Source organism: Miscanthus floridulus, chromosome 8 (assembly GCF_019320115.1).
Source record: "Miscanthus floridulus cultivar M001 chromosome 8, ASM1932011v1, whole genome shotgun sequence".
In the NCBI taxonomy this organism is placed as follows: domain Eukaryota; kingdom Viridiplantae; phylum Streptophyta; class Magnoliopsida; order Poales; family Poaceae; genus Miscanthus; species Miscanthus floridulus.
In genome coordinates, this window is record NC_089587.1 from 49,253,868 (window position 1) to 49,271,430 (window position 17,563).

The 17,563-nt window shown below is 42.1% G+C and overlaps 1 protein-coding gene and 1 pseudogene across 2 annotated transcripts; one reads left to right on the top strand and one right to left on the bottom strand.

Annotated features, from left to right (window-relative positions):
* LOC136471932 (BTB/POZ and MATH domain-containing protein 1-like) lies at nucleotides 1-1,664 on the top strand. 2 transcript variants are annotated; one of them, XM_066469672.1, is made up of 2 exons: nucleotides 1-135; nucleotides 237-1,664. In XM_066469672.1, exon 2 carries the CDS (start codon nucleotides 325-327, stop codon nucleotides 1,393-1,395), a length of 1,071 nt encoding a protein of 356 aa, XP_066325769.1. In that variant the 5' UTR covers nucleotides 1-135; nucleotides 237-324; the 3' UTR covers nucleotides 1,396-1,664. The 2 variants fall into 2 exon arrangements, with proteins under 2 accessions (XP_066325769.1, XP_066325770.1); XM_066469673.1 differs by having other exon boundaries at nucleotides 53-135; nucleotides 242-1,664.
* An 11,982-nt stretch (nucleotides 1,665-13,646) lies between these two features.
* Nucleotides 13,647-17,171, bottom strand: LOC136469019 (uncharacterized; annotated as a pseudogene).
* Between the last annotated feature and the right edge of the window lie 392 nt (nucleotides 17,172-17,563).

The window sequence follows — 17,563 nt, forward strand, 5'->3', positions numbered from 1 at the left end:
GGCCAGCAATAATGGGTCTGCGTATGGGCCGAATTTGTTACTCCTACCGCCAAAGATTCGTTGCACTCACGTATCGAGGGTTTCCTGGGCGCCGCCGGTTTCGCCGCCGCCGGCTTCTCCAGCAATCTTCAGAAGGTTGGTTCACCACTGCCACGATCTCTTCGCTGCCGTATGCATTCCCTTCCGAATTAACGGCCCCTTTTATTTGTTCCCTTCTCTCTTTTTCTTATCGGAAGTGCAGGGAAGGCGTCGCGGCGATTCATTCCGCTCCGTCCTTGCTGCTCATCGCCGTCGCAGTAGTTCGACACCTATCCACTAATCCACATGACGATGCCGACGGCAGTTTCTACGTGCACAGCGAAGACAGAGCAATGCATGCTTGTCTTTGAGATCTTTGATTACAGCCAGCACAGGGGTATGGGGATCGGTGAGTTTATCAGATCCGGCACCTTCTCCGTCGGTGGCTACGACTGGGCCATTCGCTTCTATCCCGACGACAGGGACCAACAGAATTACTCGGGTTACATCTCAGTTTATCTCGAGCTCTTGAGCAGCGACACCAAGGTGCGGGGCAGCTGTGACTTGAGGCTGGTCGACCAAACCACCGGGTTGTCCACGTCAGTGCACAAGACTGAGCTGAGGTTGTTCAGGTCTTGTGATTCTAGTAGATTTGCTGCTGCAAAGACTGTCATGAATCGGAGCCAGTTCGAGGCATCATCCTACCTTAAGGATGATCACCTCACCATCCAATGCATCACAACTGTAAAACAACCACAGGTGTCTGGACCTGAATTACTGAACGAGACTGAGGTCCCGCCATCCAACATCGCTGTGCTTCTTGGCAAATTGTTGGATACAGGCGAAGGAGTAGATGTCACTTTCAGTGTTGGAGGAGAGACTTTCACAGCACACAAGATAGTTCTCGCTATGCGGTCTCCAGTTCTTAAAGCAGAGCTGTTTGGGCAAATGAAGGAGGCGAAGGAACAGCTTGTGACCATACAAGACATGCAGCCTGATGTGTTTAGGGCCCTACTGCATTTCATCTATACCGATTCCTTGCCTGATATGGATGATCAAGATGGAGAAGGTAACAGAGAAATGATACAGCATTTGCTTGTGGCTGCTGATAGATATGCTGTGGACAGGATGAAGTTGGTATGTGCAAGCATCCTTTGCAAGAATCTTGATGTCAAGACCGTGTCTACTACTTTGGCTTTGGCTTACCAGCATAACTGTGACAGGCTTAAAGATGTTTGCCTAGAGTTCATCACCAGTTCATCAGACGTGATGGATTCAGTGGTGGCAACTCAAGGTTATCAGAATCTTAAGGCAACTTGCCCTTCTGCACTAGTAGATGCATTTGAGAAGTCATCAAAGAGGTTCCGAAAAACATAATTAAGGTTGTTGTTTGAAGCTGTTCATCGGAGCAAGTTCTCAAGTTACACAAATTTTCTAAAGATTTTGCTCTAGCAGCTCCATATATCGTTTAGCAGCAGCAGCAGCAGCGTAGTGTTAGATGAATCCTAAAATGATTTGGCTAAATATTTCTTTTCAGCAAAGAGAACTGTCGTTGTTTTGCTATGTCTGTCCATCCTGTCATCAATCTAGTAATGTTCAGTTGCACATTTAAATTTCCCTATCAATTTGCTGGCTTTATCTATTGAATGAACAGCTAAATGTGTGAATTGTCCACTTTTCTGAATTCTTGGTAGTACTCCCTCTATATAATTTATCATTTTTTTTATCACGTATAGAATTTCTTTTTTTTTCTTTTGTTCACTTTTTCTTTAAATAATAGAGATGCTACATGATGTGTAATTCTGTAATGCACTGTCCATTATTGACAAAGGCTACCGTCATAAATTGGAAGACTTTGAAAAGACGGAAAGAGGTTTGGCGTGCATATTAATATAAAGTATTTTTCGATTTTAGTAATTATTTTTTTTTTTACCGTTTATTTTTCCCAATAACAGTCTACGATTTGCAATTGATTATATAACTAAGATTCTCATGTGTTTATATTTGCATCTATATTTAAATAGTAAGTATTTTTTTTCTCAATTCATAAGCGTAACAAATCAAACTTTTAAAGGGACATTATGGGAAATTAGTATGTTTAGTTGATTAGGCACCAGAGTCACTGCAGTAGTTGGTTTTTCAATGGCTTTTTTTTAACCAATAGTTGATTCAAGCCTGATAAGATAATGTTGAAGCTGAATTTTCTTAGTTTATTGAATTCAGTACTCAATGCAAAATTAAATTAGGGTTCACTCAGTTTTATTGCACTGATCTCAAATGAATTTTAGAAAGTTGTACTAGGTTTGTACCTGTGTGTTGGTATGGGAACAAAAAAAATTAAGGCAATAGAGGAAAATCGAGGACATATTTGTCTGTAGAAAAGAAAATTCCATATTTTCTTTTATGCTTTATTGTCTTCGAACTACAGATCTGCAACAATGGTTTTGAATGGTCTGCATTCATTGATTTTACTTCATTGGCGACGGATGAGGAAAGAAAAAAGGAATTTGTAAGCCAGGATGGAAAATGGTTGATGTCACACTTCGTTATGCCATACTTTGACATATATTTGTAATTTTGTATCATCAGTAGCAAGTAAGCTTTCTTCTATATATGGTCGAGTGGAAATAATCAATGTCAGAGCTCTAAGGTATGTTTGGTTGACCTGTATAATATGTGGAAAAGCTATTGTGAGCTGTGAAAAATCTGCTATGAGTTGTGAGCTGTAAAAAAAGCTGTTTGTGAGCTATGTGCTATGAAAAAATATAAGTTGTTTGGTTAAAACAACGATAATGATTCTATGAGGACGTCCATCCCCAAACTTGCGCCCGGACATGGCCCATGACCCCCCACTCCCATCCCGCGACCGCCCCGCTCCCCCGTGCCCCCCCCCCCCCCACTCCCATCCCGCGATCGCCCCGCTCTGCCCACCCGCTCGCTGTCGCCCACACCGCGCCATGCTCCGAGCTTGCTAGCGCCCTGGGACGGACCCCACGCCCGCGCCCAGCTCGTGCCACCCCGCCCCCACGTGTTCCCTCCCTCCCCCTCTGCGACCCCATGCTCCCCAGCGACCCGCCTTCCGCTCCTCCCACCGGAGACGAGGACGGCGGTGGTAGCTCCGACGACGTAGGTCGTTCCTCCTTTTGGATCTAAGCCCTCCTCCTCCTCTAGATCTGAGGGACGCGACGACGGCTACGGTTCCGGCAACCTCTGTGGTCCTATTCCCTCCTCCCTCCGGTGAGCTCAAAGGTGATGGGACAGGGGGCTGGAGCAGCCTGCACCTCGAACCCATCCCCTTGTTGTTTTGCACGCTTTTTTTGTTGTTTCTCTGTGTTGCAAGGGGGTGTAGGGGACCGTGACGCCTAAGAGGGGGTGAATTAGGCAACTTAAAATTCCACTTCTAAACTATGGCCTCTTTTTCCAACCTTAGCAAAACCTATGCAAAAGATAAACTATCTAAATGTGCAACTACGATTTTGCTAGTGTTTTGCTATCTCTACCGCAAAAGGAGTAATGTAAGCAACGTAAATGCGGAAGCTAAAGAGCAAGGTAGAGATATGCAAACTCCCGTCGACGATTCCGGTATTTTTACCGAGGTATCGAGAAGTGTGCAAGCTTCCCCCTAGTCCTCGTTGGAGCCCCTCGCAAGGGCCAAGCTTCCGATCGAGTAACTCCGTGGATAGCCCCAGGCCTTCCCCACCCGCAAGTGGTCTTCGGTGTGCCTTCTGGCAAGCCTCTCCTGGACCGCTCCCCGCCGTCTTCACTATCAAGCTTCCGACCAAAACACCGCAGGCCTTGTTCCCTCCGATACATGGTGGCGGCCACACCACAAACACGGTTGGTGTGATCTCACAAGACTACAAGCCCCTCCGATATAGATCAATGGTGCGCGCAAGCACCGGGTAGTAAGAGGTATGCAAACCTCACTAAACACTAGGCCTAAACCTAGAGCAAGCGGATAAGCGGTGGTCTAATCAACCTAAGCACTTCGCAAAGCACCTACGCTAATCACCTAATGAAACACTAAGCACTATGCAAGTGGAGATCACTAAAATGGTGTATCAACACCCTAGATATGTTTCCTCAGCTCCACTCCTATCAAATGGCCAGTTGGGGGTCTATTTATAAGCCCCATTAAGAAAGTAGCCGTTGGGGACGAAATCCCGCTTTTCTTCTACTGACCGGACGCGTCGGGTCGTCCTGACCGTTAGAGCCACGATCAACTGATCGGACGCTGATGGCATCCGGTCACATGCCACCGGACATGTCCGGTCGTAATTTTGTCGCTCTGGATCCTTTCTATACTCGATCGGACGCTGTAGTCCCATGTCCGGTCAATTTGCCGCCAGCGTCCGATCAATGTTGAATGTGTTTCCAGGATGATAAGCAGTGCCATCGGTGTGTCCGGTCACTTTACTATTCAGCATCCGATCACTGCTGCTGATGCCTAATGTTGTTGAGTCTCTTGATCGAAGCGTCCGGTTGCTATGCCACCAGCGTCTGGTCAGTGCATCCGGTCACTTCTGTGAGTTTGTTTCTTCGCGATCTTGGACTTTGCTTGATATCTTGGGTCTTCTCTTATGCTTCTAGGGTCTTACTTAAGGTGTTGATCATCGGATCATCACGTCGCCTTCGTTCAAGTTACGTCTTGGACCCTATTGGACTACAAAACAATCAATTGCAAATTCATTAGTCCAATTTGGTTATGTTGGTCGTCAAACACCAATATCCAAAGTAAATGGGCCTAGGGTCTATTTTCCTTACAATCTCTACCTTTTTGGTGATTGATGACAACACGACCAAAGTAAGCAAATAATAAAATTTTGGAATTAAAAAACTATCTACTTGCTAGGATGCAATGCAAAGGGCAAGGTTATATGATGCTAAAAGGTACCACTTGTAAGACTAAAAGATACTAATTGAAGATACCAATTGTAAAACTAAAAAGTACCACATGTAAACATCTTTTGAAACTTATCTTTCCCTTGCAAATGTCCCTATGTGGTATTATGGATTTAAGCCTTGCTTTTGGTCCTACAAATTCTCCCCATTATATAGACTAATCCATAATTCACTATCCTCCCTTTCTCATACCATTACCACTTGTAGATCATTACCACTTGTAAATTATTATGATCTTGCTTTTGGTCCTACAAATTAATGCTTGCTTTTGGTCCTCTAAATTCTCCTCCTTTGGAACCAAACACCGAAAAGGAAAACATTAGTAGCACAAGTGTCGGTGTTTCGAACAAACACCAACTAGTAAATTTATATTATTGCGTGTTAGTCTCAGATGGTGTACTAAAGGACACAAGGTTTATACTAGTTTGGGCAGAATGTCCCTACGTCCAGTTTGCTACTGCTCGTGTTATTAATACCAAAAAAGGTTTGTAGTAGAGGGTATAAATGGTCGAGAGAGGGACAGGTCCCAAGTCTCTGGTGGAAAGGTCGAAAGGATGCCAAGAGCTCAGTTGTTGCTTGGTTGTGTGTTATGTATGGAATTGATCCCTCCCCGTAGTGGGGTGCCCTGCCCTCTCTTTTATAGACCAAGGGGGGAGCAGGGGTTACAGATGGGAGAAAGAGGAAAAAACTAAAGGTAGAGAAGGTCCTTCGAAGGTGTCGGGTCTTCCTTTTCCCTCGAGCCTGTCCTACTGTCATGGCAGACCACGCTAGGGATAGCATGTTTCGCTGATCCTGATAGGGTCAGGCTCTGGCTTCATTTCAATGAGTGGTCATGTCCCATCCTCCCCCGGTAGATGGTGCGGTGTGTCAGGGCACCGAGCCATGACTCTGTAGGGAGTAGATGGGGAAATGACTATACGTTTGTTGCTATAGATGATGTGAGTTCTTCCTTGGATTGTAGTGGTTATCGTATGCCTGTGTTAGTATCCACGCCCGAGGGATGATGGCGGCACCTACAACACTGTAGGACAAAAGTTAGCGCCTACAACACTGTCTGGCTCTGTCAGGTCAGAAAGGGCTTAAAGCGCCCGTCCTATCGTATCCTGATGGTACCTTCCTGCAAGCGCGCAGGGCATGGTCCTCAGTACTGCGGTTGACCTGAGTGTCCTGTCTTACCTCCTGCTCATCATCATGAAGGAGCAGGGTGCAATCATCGGGCGAGGCGTTGCCTGCCCTCAGCCGTCGGGCGAGGTGGAGCCAGCCCTCAGCCGTTGGGTGAGGCGGAGCCTGCCCTCAGACGTTGGGCGAGATGGAGCCAGCCCTCAGACATTGGGCGAGGCGGAGCCTGCCCTCAGCCATCGGGCGGGGCAAAGCCCACCCTCGGACATCGAGCAAGGCGGAGCCCACCCTCAGACATCGAGCAGGGTGGAGCCAGCCCTCAGACATTGGGCGGGGCAGAGCCAGCCCTCAGACGTTGGGTGAGGCAGAGCCAGCCCTCAGCCGTCGGGTAAGGCGGAGCCAGCCCTCAAGCCGTCGGGCGAGGCGGAGTCTAGCCCTCGGGGGTCAGGCAAGGCGGAACCAATCTTCCATCGTTTGGGCACACTACAAGACATGTGTGGCTTTTTGACATTCTATTTATGTCAAAATATATAGAATTAATGTCACAACTTAAGATTTATGACCTCCAGTTGATGAAAATTCGAACGTCAAAAAACCAGGGTCACAAATTGATTATGTGACGTTTGTAAATTTAATGTCACAAGGTTATGACATTGGATTTTAGTGTCATATAGGTTTATGACTTTGGTTTGTTGTCACAAAATCTTTGGCCTTGCCACATGGGCAAATGCCGCGTAGGATCAAAAGCTGATATGGCAAGGGAAAAATGTCACAAAATGAATTTTGGCCTGCTAAAGCCCACATAGCAAGCAGCCTCTTCATGGACCACAAGCTTGTTTTGACTGATATTGCCTGGCCCATTATTTTATTTTTGTTTTTTGGCCCATTTTTTCAGCCCACACAATTTTAGCCCGTCCAATTTTTTTAGCTTGTATATTTCAGCCCATACATTTATTCAAATGAAATACATATATATTACATCCATCCACATATACATTACATCCATCAGATTTTTAAATGAAATACATATACATTACATCCATCAGATTCAAACGAATCAACATCACCACATATGATTGCAATATCACAAGCATTCCACAAGTCTTAAAATGCAATACATATACCTTACATCCATCCACCAATTCAACATACATCCAGTCTCAAATTTTAACTTGCTGCTACAGCAACCGCAGCATAAAAACAGCAGCAAGACACCAACAGCACAGCGAACACAAGCACAGAATTATCCTGCTACTACTGTTGTAAGTTCAGTAATCATTACAGCAGCCGCAGCACAAAAACAGTAGCATGACACCAGCAACACAGTGGACACAAGAACAAAATTATCCTGCTGCTATTGTTGTAAGTTCAGTAATCACCAAAATAGCATCCTTAGCCTCATAGATACATATGTCACCAAAATATGAGCCTAATTGAGTTGGAGAGCTTACAGCTGAGCATCAGGTGATGCAAACTTGTTGCCAAACAAGGTATGAAGGAAACCTTGGATTTCAAGGCCTTGCTGCTTCAGCTTCTCAGTTTCATCTTTGTTCTTCCTTGCTGCTGCTTCATTCTTCCTTGCTGTCTCTTTCTAATCCTCTAATTACTTCTGCACATCAGCCAGCTATGATCGCAGTCCTGCTGATCCCATCTTCTCAGCTTGCAATTCACTCTCAAGCTCATTTACGCGATCATTCATTGCAACAACTTTGGCATTTCTCTTTATCGCTACGGACTGCATGCCAGCACTGCGAAGAAAAGTTGATTTTGGCACAACATGAGCTATAGATTAAATAGGAGTCTTCGGATCTTGCCCTTCTTCTGTTGATTGAGCAACATAGGCCTCCATTTGAGCCTAGCAACAATAACACCAAAAAAGTCAGATTTTAGTGCTAGTTATGTATGTCTAGAACTGATGTCTATATGAAAAGCAACATAGTGGAAGAAATGGAATGATGTCTATAGAATGGAACCTTCTATGCTAATTATCTATGTCTAGAACATATATATGTAATGATGTCTATATGAAATAAAGATCTATGCAAACATTTTTATTTTGTACTAATCTGTTGTGTTGTTCATCATAGTAAGAAATAGGGAAAGGTACTCACAATGGCATCCTTCGCTTGCTCATTAAAACCTGACTTGCTGCTGCAGTGGGTGTCCTTAAAAATATCAATTGCAGTTGGTGGCGCATCCTTAAATTTGGTTTGCTTCTAAAATTACATACAAATAGAAAAGTAAATAACTGAAAGCATGTGAAGAGTTATTTGTAGCAGCAGCAGCATAGTAGCAGCAACATAGCTTTGAGATTAGTACAAAAGAACAACAGACAATAGCATTGAGCAACATACAGCAGATCAGTAAATAACAGTAGACATACAGTAGACAGTAGCATTGAGCAACATACAGCAGATCAGTAAATAACAAAAAAGTAAATTACATACATTAGACAGTATTTTCCATGCAACAATCACCATTTTTGGACACATACAACCTCTAGTATTAACTAAAAATCACAAATGTTTGTAAAGATGCAGTGATTTATTTTACCATGACATAGCATTGAGCAACATAGCTCTGAGATCCTGTCATCTGGTGGTACTGAACTAGCTCACGGCAATCTTTGTTTTTTAGACATTTTTCCTATACAAAGAAAACATTAGTAGACAGACAATCCATATATTCTGTAAGGCAACAATTTTAATAGATATTAAGGAAGGGTACCTTGTGCTTTGGGTTAGACCACATGTCCACGAGTTGTTTCCACTGCATGTCAGTCATAGTGGACAATGGTGAAGTTGTTCTCACTGCATTTGCTGGTATGCCATTGAAGTATTGCTTCTTCAACTTGTATCTCATCTGCCACTGTCCTTTTTTGAGCAAATCAAAAAATGCATCTTTCACCGGCGCAACATCTTTGTTAATGGTGAATTGACTCTGGACAAGAGCATGCACATATTGTTAAACATCATTCAAATGATGTTCTAGGAGTGTGCGGCAGTGGCAGCGGCAGCGGTAGCAATAGCAAGCAGTATAAACAAGTGTCAACTCTAGATTATGCAGCACTATATTATAGAATAATTTGAATATAGAGATAGACAAAGTGTATGATCAGCAAGAAAAAATACACAAATTGAACCAAGATCACTAAAAGAAATGACAAAGGACGAACACCAATTGAATTTCTGAAAATGCAAGAAGCCACATATCTATTTAGTAATTCATAAACCATAGAAAATATGTTCCTAGCAGCCACACATTTTTCTAGCTGCAGCAGCAAAGCAGCTCCAGAAACTCTCTAACCAAAGATTTATAACACTGATTGATTGAATGGACCCTTTATAAGCACTGTTTGTTCTAAAAATGCAAGCAAACACATACAGTTATTTTGTGCACAGACTATTATGCTCTTTTGTGAATTTATAAGCACTGATGTTGCAACTAAGACTCAGATTCAGACTAAAACTATGGTACTAGAAATGTAGAAAATACTAAAGCTTACACCGCTTATTGTATAGTTGTAATCCATAAACCACAGAAAAAATAGGTATCTATTTAGTAGCCAGGTTACTTACACTAAGTTTATCATTGTAGTTTTTAACAAGAGGTTTGGCAGCGTCCTCCTTATAATGCTTCCAGTGAGTGAAGATTGGGACATGGTCCCATAGAATAATACCAGCCTCTGATGCTAGTTTTGTAGCTTGCAAAGGCTCCTCTGGCCGTAACTTTCCTTCAGAGATGTTCACTGGGATCTTGTCTCTTAACCCTCTTGAAATCGTATCCAAATCTCTGCCTAGGTGTCTTTTGGTGATACATCGACCTATCATGGAATTTGGAAAACAATTAGAGGAAATCATAGACCCATTAATGCAAATAAATAAATCATTAATAGTGGAGAGAGGGTACAATCACTTGCCTTCGGTAGAAGGCTCATTCTGGTTGTTGGACTGGGTATTATCATTGGCAGCCATCAGTGCATCTTCTGTGGAACCAACTTGTGGGCTGCTGTTAGAACTTCATTAGCCGAGGCCAATTCCCTTGTCTTCTGCCTAGTAATTCTTGCTGGTTCATCTTGCCCCCGAAGTGCCACTGCCATCGCTCTCTTTGATGTTCTTGCCAAACTCTTCCTAACTTCAGGTTCCAAGTCTTGCATGGCCACCTACATGATACAACAAATTACAACAGAATGAATAATTCTACATATTTAACACAAATGACTGAGCTTTGCTCATGTACTGCATATTTAACATAAATGTTGGGTTGTCATCATGTACTGCATATTTAACATAAATGTTGGGTTGTCATCAAGGTACCTTATCAAATACTCCTTGTTCAACGTCTTCACCGGCTTAGGTTGATAAATGAGCCAGTGTCTTCACGAGTAGCATTAGTGGCCATTGGTCTTGATTGTTTTAGAATATTCGCTGCCTCTTGTATTCCAAGACTGTGGAACACCCGACTGTTCTGCATCACTTGTTCCATCTTCTACATCTCATATTCAGTTAGTGGAGCCTCTGTACTTGCACGAGAAAAAGAAATCACAGTAAATTAAGCATGTGAGAACAAAACCTACAGAGTAATGTACCATTAAGAATTAGTACTGAAGTTTGACAGTGAAATATGGAGCCAACTACACAGCCTTGTCACTTCCTGAAATAGATTTTGTGCTAATTCTAAAAAAAGTACATACAACTATTTGCATGTTTAACAACATCTCTAGTAGCCTAGTCAGTCAATGAAAAAAAAGAGTATCTCCCCTCAAAAAGGTTCGCTTTACTGAAGGTAGCATAGAACTATTTTTAGCCATGCTAATTATGAAAAGCCATGACAGAGCATATAACTAGTTAGCTTAATCAGAAAGGGAACCAACTATCTCCAAATTCCTCGCCATGACGGAGCATATAACCCCCAGCTGCTATGCTATGCCTCGCCGCCTAGCATCCCTGTAGCCACACCGGGCGCCAACGCTGGCTCCTCAGGCTGTAGGGCAAGTCTCCCCTTGCAAATCCCTAGATTTAGGACTGGAGCCTCGGCCGCAGTTCCCCACCATATGGATTGCAAAGTAAGAGGGGGAAATCCACAAGTTACCTTCTGGTTCAAGTCTGGTTGAGGGCCGGGTCTTTGGTTTCTGACTAGGAGCCATCTTTGCGAGTCTAGGAAGCCAAGAGCGGAGCGTGGAGGACAACATCGGGGGTGCAGGGCCTCTTCGGTGGCTGAGGGCAGTGGAGGGCGGCGGACCCTCTTTGGCAGCTGAGGGTAGCAGGGGCAACGAAGTGGCGGCTGCTGAGAGGAGTAAATTGGATTGACTAGGTTTTAGGGGAGCGGTGAGCTGAATAGGTCACGGTCAGGGGTAATTTTACTGTACTACCCTTGTGCAAAGGAGACCTATTGTAGTATATGTCTGGATAGAAATGACATTTTGACTCCAAAATTTTTGGTGTGGCGCGGAGACATCGCGCCACTGCACGGCTACGCTAGGCATCCAAATTTTGGTGCACGCGCTACTTTCTTTATATTGTTTTCTTCTTATTATTACAACTAATAAATAATGGTACAAGGATAATAGAAATATGGTGCACGCCCTGGTTTTTCCTCTTCATGATTACATCTTGATGTTTAGTTTTAAACTATAAATTTCAAAACATGTTTTCATTGTATGATGTGTTTTCATTGTACAACTGATAGGAATAAAAGCATGTAAGTGATAGAACAAAAATCATTGTGCCTAATAAAAGTCATGTTAGGAACAAAAACATGATTAGTTGTTTTCCAAATGATTGTGTAATCAATTGTGTATACTACATTTTTTTACTAGAAACTATTCGTAAAGTCCAGGGAGAGAAAATGGTCCCGTTCGCTTCGCTGAAAAAACAAGTCAAAACACTGTTCTGACTGATTTGTTGGGAGAGAAATACTGTTCCGACTGAAAAAACAAGCTAAAAAGTATGGATTGTAAGAGAAGCGAACAGGGCCAATTAGAGTACTACTCAGAAAAGAACTACGACATGTCCGATCGTAGAGTAGTACTACTCAGACAAGAACCACGATGTTTTCTGATCACATGCTCAAGATTTTCCACCTGTTGCAATGCACATGCATGTGTGTTAGTACTAGTACCACCGTCGTTGCGCCACTAGGTCCAATCATTAACTGAGTACTAGTACAACATTGAAGATGTGGCTACAGCTCAAGTTCTGAGAGGAGAGGGAATCGGCGAAGATGGGGACATACTTGACCTTGTGGTGGTCATGGCCCTCCTCAATCTTGCTCATAATGCATGTCAGGAGCTTCTGCCATCGATGTTGTCCACGCAAAAATGGCACAGAAAATGATTACAGCCTAAATAGGGGTGGCACGCATAACACATGTTCATTCGGTTGTATACACGGAGTAATAGAGGAAGTCCTATAAGTGGAGAGTCAAGCTCAGATGCTAATACAACATTGAAGGTGTGGCCACAGAGCAAGTTCAGCGAGGAGAGGGAACCAGTGACCGATGTATTACTGATCAATATATATATGTCCTTGTTGTTCTAGATAATGGACAAACGTGGCCAAAAGATTTAAAAATAAGCTCTTTAAATAGGTTTCGTAGGGATAAAAAGACTATAACAAATAGTTTTTTTAGAGATAATAGTTAGGTACGTGCTTGAAAATAGTTTGAAAAGTAGCAAAAAAAAAAGAAGATGTGGCTGCAGCGCGAGTTCAGAGAGAAGAGGGAATTGGCGAAGATGGGGACATACTTGACCTTGTGGTGGTCATGGCCCTCCTCGATCTTGCTCATAATGCATGTCAGGAGCTTCTGCCGTCGATGTTGTCCACACAAAAATGGCAGAGAAAATGATTACAGCCTAAATAGGGGTGGCATGCATAACACATGTTCATTCGGTGCGACAGACATTGGACATGTACCAAAAGGGTCCTAGTTCAAAGTCGTTCTATTAACAGCGCTAGTACTAGTACCACCGTCGTTGCACCACTCTAGGCTCAGTCATCAACTGAGTACTAGTACGTCAACTCATGAATAAAACCTCGATCAAAGCAAGGTCAGCGAGGAGAGGGAACCGGTGACTGATGTATTACTGTATATATATGTCCTTGTTGTTCTAAATAATGGACAAACATGGCCAAAAATTTTAAAAATGAGCTTTTTAAATAGGTTTTATAGGGATAAAAAGACTATAACAAATAGTTTTTTTAGAGATAATAGTTAGGTACATGCTTGAAAATAGTTTGAAAAGTTGCAAAAAAAAGATGTGGCTACAGATATTCAGAACTGTTGTCATCTATGCAGATATTCAGAACTGTATAACAAGGGAGATGCAGTGTATAGAATAAATTTATCCGGGCACAACTGCAAAAGCAGTGAAGCACAACACAGCATAGCATTAAAAATAGGCCAATCAAGATTCAAGCCACCAACCACAGATGCAGTGTACAGAATAACTACAAATTACATAACAAAACACTAGAATAGAACAGTAGTGCTGCACATATCCATCAAGAATTAAAAATTTAAAACAAACCAAGGCCAATGGCCTAATTCAACTGCACTGTCTAGAACAACTATAGTACAGGTTATTTAAATTGAAACCACAACTAAATCTAGTCGTATTCGCTATCATCGTCATCTTCTGGAGGGATTGTCGGACCTTCATTATCACTCACATATTGCCATCCAGTTTCATCTTCGTTGTCGGCTGACTCATCTTGTTACCCTTCCGCTTCTCTTTGTCTCCGGAGGTCATCAACTACACTAGCATCAACATGAACACCATCTTCACTAACTGGCTGCTCATTTTCCAGACATCCTTCAGTATGTTGAACATGCACACCTTCTCAATCATCGTCTTGGTAGGACAATACCGCGGAATTGGGTATATCCTCATTGTCATTTTTAGCCACACTCCACAAGTCTCTATGTGAAATTTTTTGAACAACTCACCATTTCTCACGATACTTGGGGAAATAAAATACCTTTATTGCCTGTGTCACTAGAATAAAAGGATCATCCTTGTACCACAAGCTGCCATGGTTTATGCTTTTGAAGAACCCATCTTCCTTCATTCAGAACTTCTTTCCATGAGTGTCAAACCAATCACATCGAAATAGAACCACTGTCCTTTTGCCACCCAAATCTGCATTGTATCTAAGCTCAATTATTTCCTTCAAGGAACCATAGAAGTCTATATCCTGGTTGTCATATGTACCCTTAGCCATAATTCCACTATTTTGTGTTCTTATATTTTTCTCACGGTCTACAGTGTGGAATCGAACACCATTAACAAGACATGCTGAATAAATTCAAACTCGTAGATCCGGCTCACATGACAGTGCAAATAGCTCATCATTTATGACTTGTCCTTCCACATAACAAAGTTTTGCAATCTGCACAAAAAATTAATGGGCATAAAAAATTTGCTTCTTAAACCAGGAAAAATGATGAAACAAATTAATTGAGATCAAACTCACGTGCTTCTTAAACCATGAACAAAATTGCTTCTCATGGGTTTTTTGAACATTAGGACATCCTTCATTCTCCAACTCTTTCTTGTATATCCTAAAAATGATATTTAATTACAATGAAAATAGTAGATGGGCTGACATATTCAATATATGGCTCAACCTCCGAACAATTGTTTAGTACGAACCAAACCATTTTTTCATAATCATGCTCAAGATATGTAAGACTTGGTGCTCCAAGAACATCAGCTCCATGCTAGAAAACAGATAGGTCTCCTCTCACAATAGCAACACACTCTCTATTCCTGCCCTCTTGATTGTGTCGTGTCTCAACATCATCATCAAAGTACCTCGAGCAAATAGTCAAGCACTCAGCGGCAACATATGCTTCTGCAATGGACCCTTTAGGCCTTGCCATGTTCCTCACAAACCATTTCAATATTAACAACCTTCTTTCTACTAGGTACATCCATCCATATTGCACTGGACCTCTAAGAATTGCCTCTTCAGGTAAATGGACAGCCAGGTGTAGCATCACATCAAAGAAAGAAGGAGGAAATATTTTCTCAAGCTTGCACAAAATGATTGGGATGTCAGCTTTCACTCTTTCCAACACATCTAACTTCAAAGTTTTTGCACAAAGTTGCTGAAAAAATTACCTAATTCAGCAAGTGGTTCATATATGTCCATGTGCATGATTCCTCGGACAACAGCAGGTATAATCCTTTGAAGAAGAATGTGACAATCATGAGTTTTTAGTCCTTGGAGGTTGCATCCATTTGCAGTGATACATGTTGCTAAGTTGGAAGCATATCCATCTAGAAATTTTACACTCTTCAAAAAATCACAAAAATGCTCCTTCTGTGTTTTAGTCATTATGTAGGGGGCATGAGGAGTACTATATGAATCTCCATCACGGATCAAGTGTAAATGCTTCCTAATGCCCATATCTTCCAAATCAAGCCTAGAATTTATACCGTCCTTTGACTTCCCAGCCGTGCCAAGAAATGTACCAAGGATATACTCACATATATTTTTCTCAATGTGCATCACATCAAGATTATGCTGCAGCTTCAAACTTGACCAATATGGTAAATCCCACAAACATGACCTTCGCTTCCAACATTGGCCCTCTTCGTCCTGCTTTCTTTCTTTGCTTTTAGGATGCTTTCCTGGTCTGACATCCTTGACCCTCTCTAGTTGCTCCATCAGCTCATCCGTGGTAAATTTCTCTAGCTTCTCATTGTTTTCAACATTACCATCAAACACCTTGCTCCTCCTCCATGGATGGGCCCTAGGTAGGAAACGTCAATTGCCAATGTAACATATCTTACTCCTTATCCTTTTGGAGCAAGGTTTTTTGTCACAATGCACACAAGCATAATAACCTCTTGTGACTCTACCTGACAATGTGCTCAAAGCAGGATAATCATGAATGCACCATATTACAATAGCATGTAAATCAAACTTCTTCTCACTAAGTGCATCAACAATAGGGACGCCTTTCCAAAGCTCTAGGAACTCCTCAACAAGTGGCTCCAAGAAGACATCAATATCCTTTCCTGGGCATTCTCGACTAGGGATAAGCAGGACCATGATAAAGTTGGATTGCTCCACACATTCCCATGGAGGAAAGTTGTACGGGATAAGAAACACTGGCCACATGCTATATGAGGAGCTCATTTTACCAAATGGATTAAAACCATCAGTAGCAAGGCCAAGCCTGATGTTCCTTGCATCTTCTGCAAACCATCCATACTTCCTGTCAAAGTCTTTCCATGCCTTGCCATCAGCTAGATGGTTGAGCTCATTCTCCAATGGCTTCCTCTTCAACTTGTGCCATTGCACCTCCTCTGCTGTTCTTTTGGAAGAAAAGATTCTCTTCAGCCTAGGAATCAACGAAAAATGTCGCAAAACCTTCTTAGGAATCTTCTTTCTTGCATCATTGTCTTTCCATCTTGATGCACTACAAACTAGACAAACATCATTTTTTTCTAAATTCTTCTGAAACAGAACACAATTATTTGGGCACACATGGATTGAATTGTATTCGAGCCCCAATGCACGGATAAGTCTCTTTGCTTCTTGGTATGATGTAGGAATAGAGCAATTTGGGAATGATGATGACAACAACTTCAGTATCGTTGTGAATCCACCATTAGAAATCTGGTAAAATGACTTGATATGAAGTAACTTCACCACAAAAGAAAACCTTGTGCAAGGACCACCAGGGGACAATTGTTGCTTCATTTCTTCCAATAGAATTGCAAACATATACTTTTTCCCTTTACCTTCCTCTTTAGTTGTGTACAACTCCTCTACCATACCAAGAATTCCATCATCAGGGTCATCTTCTTCATCCACATTCATGCCAAAATAATCATTGAGACTAGTATGTTCATCAACATGGTCATTAATTTCATGTGGTACAACCTCTAATGGTTCTCCATGATGTATCCATCTAGTGTAAGTAGTAGACATCCCATAAATATACAAGTGATCCTGCACCTGTCCTTTAGGTTTGCGAACCCAATTCAAACACTTACGACATGGACAGAGCATCTCTTCATCGTCATTGAATCTCTCGAAAACAAAGGTCATGAATTCATTCACCCCATTCACGTGTTCCTCGCTGAACATCCTATTGTTGATCCAAGATCTATCCATCTACACAAAATCATGAGATACACTTGCTCAAAAAATTTTACATATATATGATACTTGACCAAAATTATCAAACATGTGACATGTCATTATTTATATGAAATCTGTACACAATAGTTGAGCATTGCTTTATCTCCAATAATGGGTTAAATAAATCTACACTAACCTTTATTTTAATTCTTGCTAACAAACAAACACTAAGATACAATTTGGTATTATCAAGAACTGTTGCCCTACAATTGGTGCAAAGCTGTGAGCAACTACTAAGCACTAAGATGCAAGACTACTTCAGTAAGCAAATCAGTACCTTTCTTGCAGGCTAGAACTACGAGCAGAACAAATCAAGGGAGTTCTGCTAGCTTTTGGGGAGATCTACACTGCTCGCCAAGCCGCTC

Excerpts from the sequence above, each read along its gene's own strand:
- LOC136471932 (XM_066469672.1), top strand. The coding sequence starts at position 325 with ATGACGATGCCGACGGCAGTTTCTACGTGCACAGCGAAGACAGAGCAA.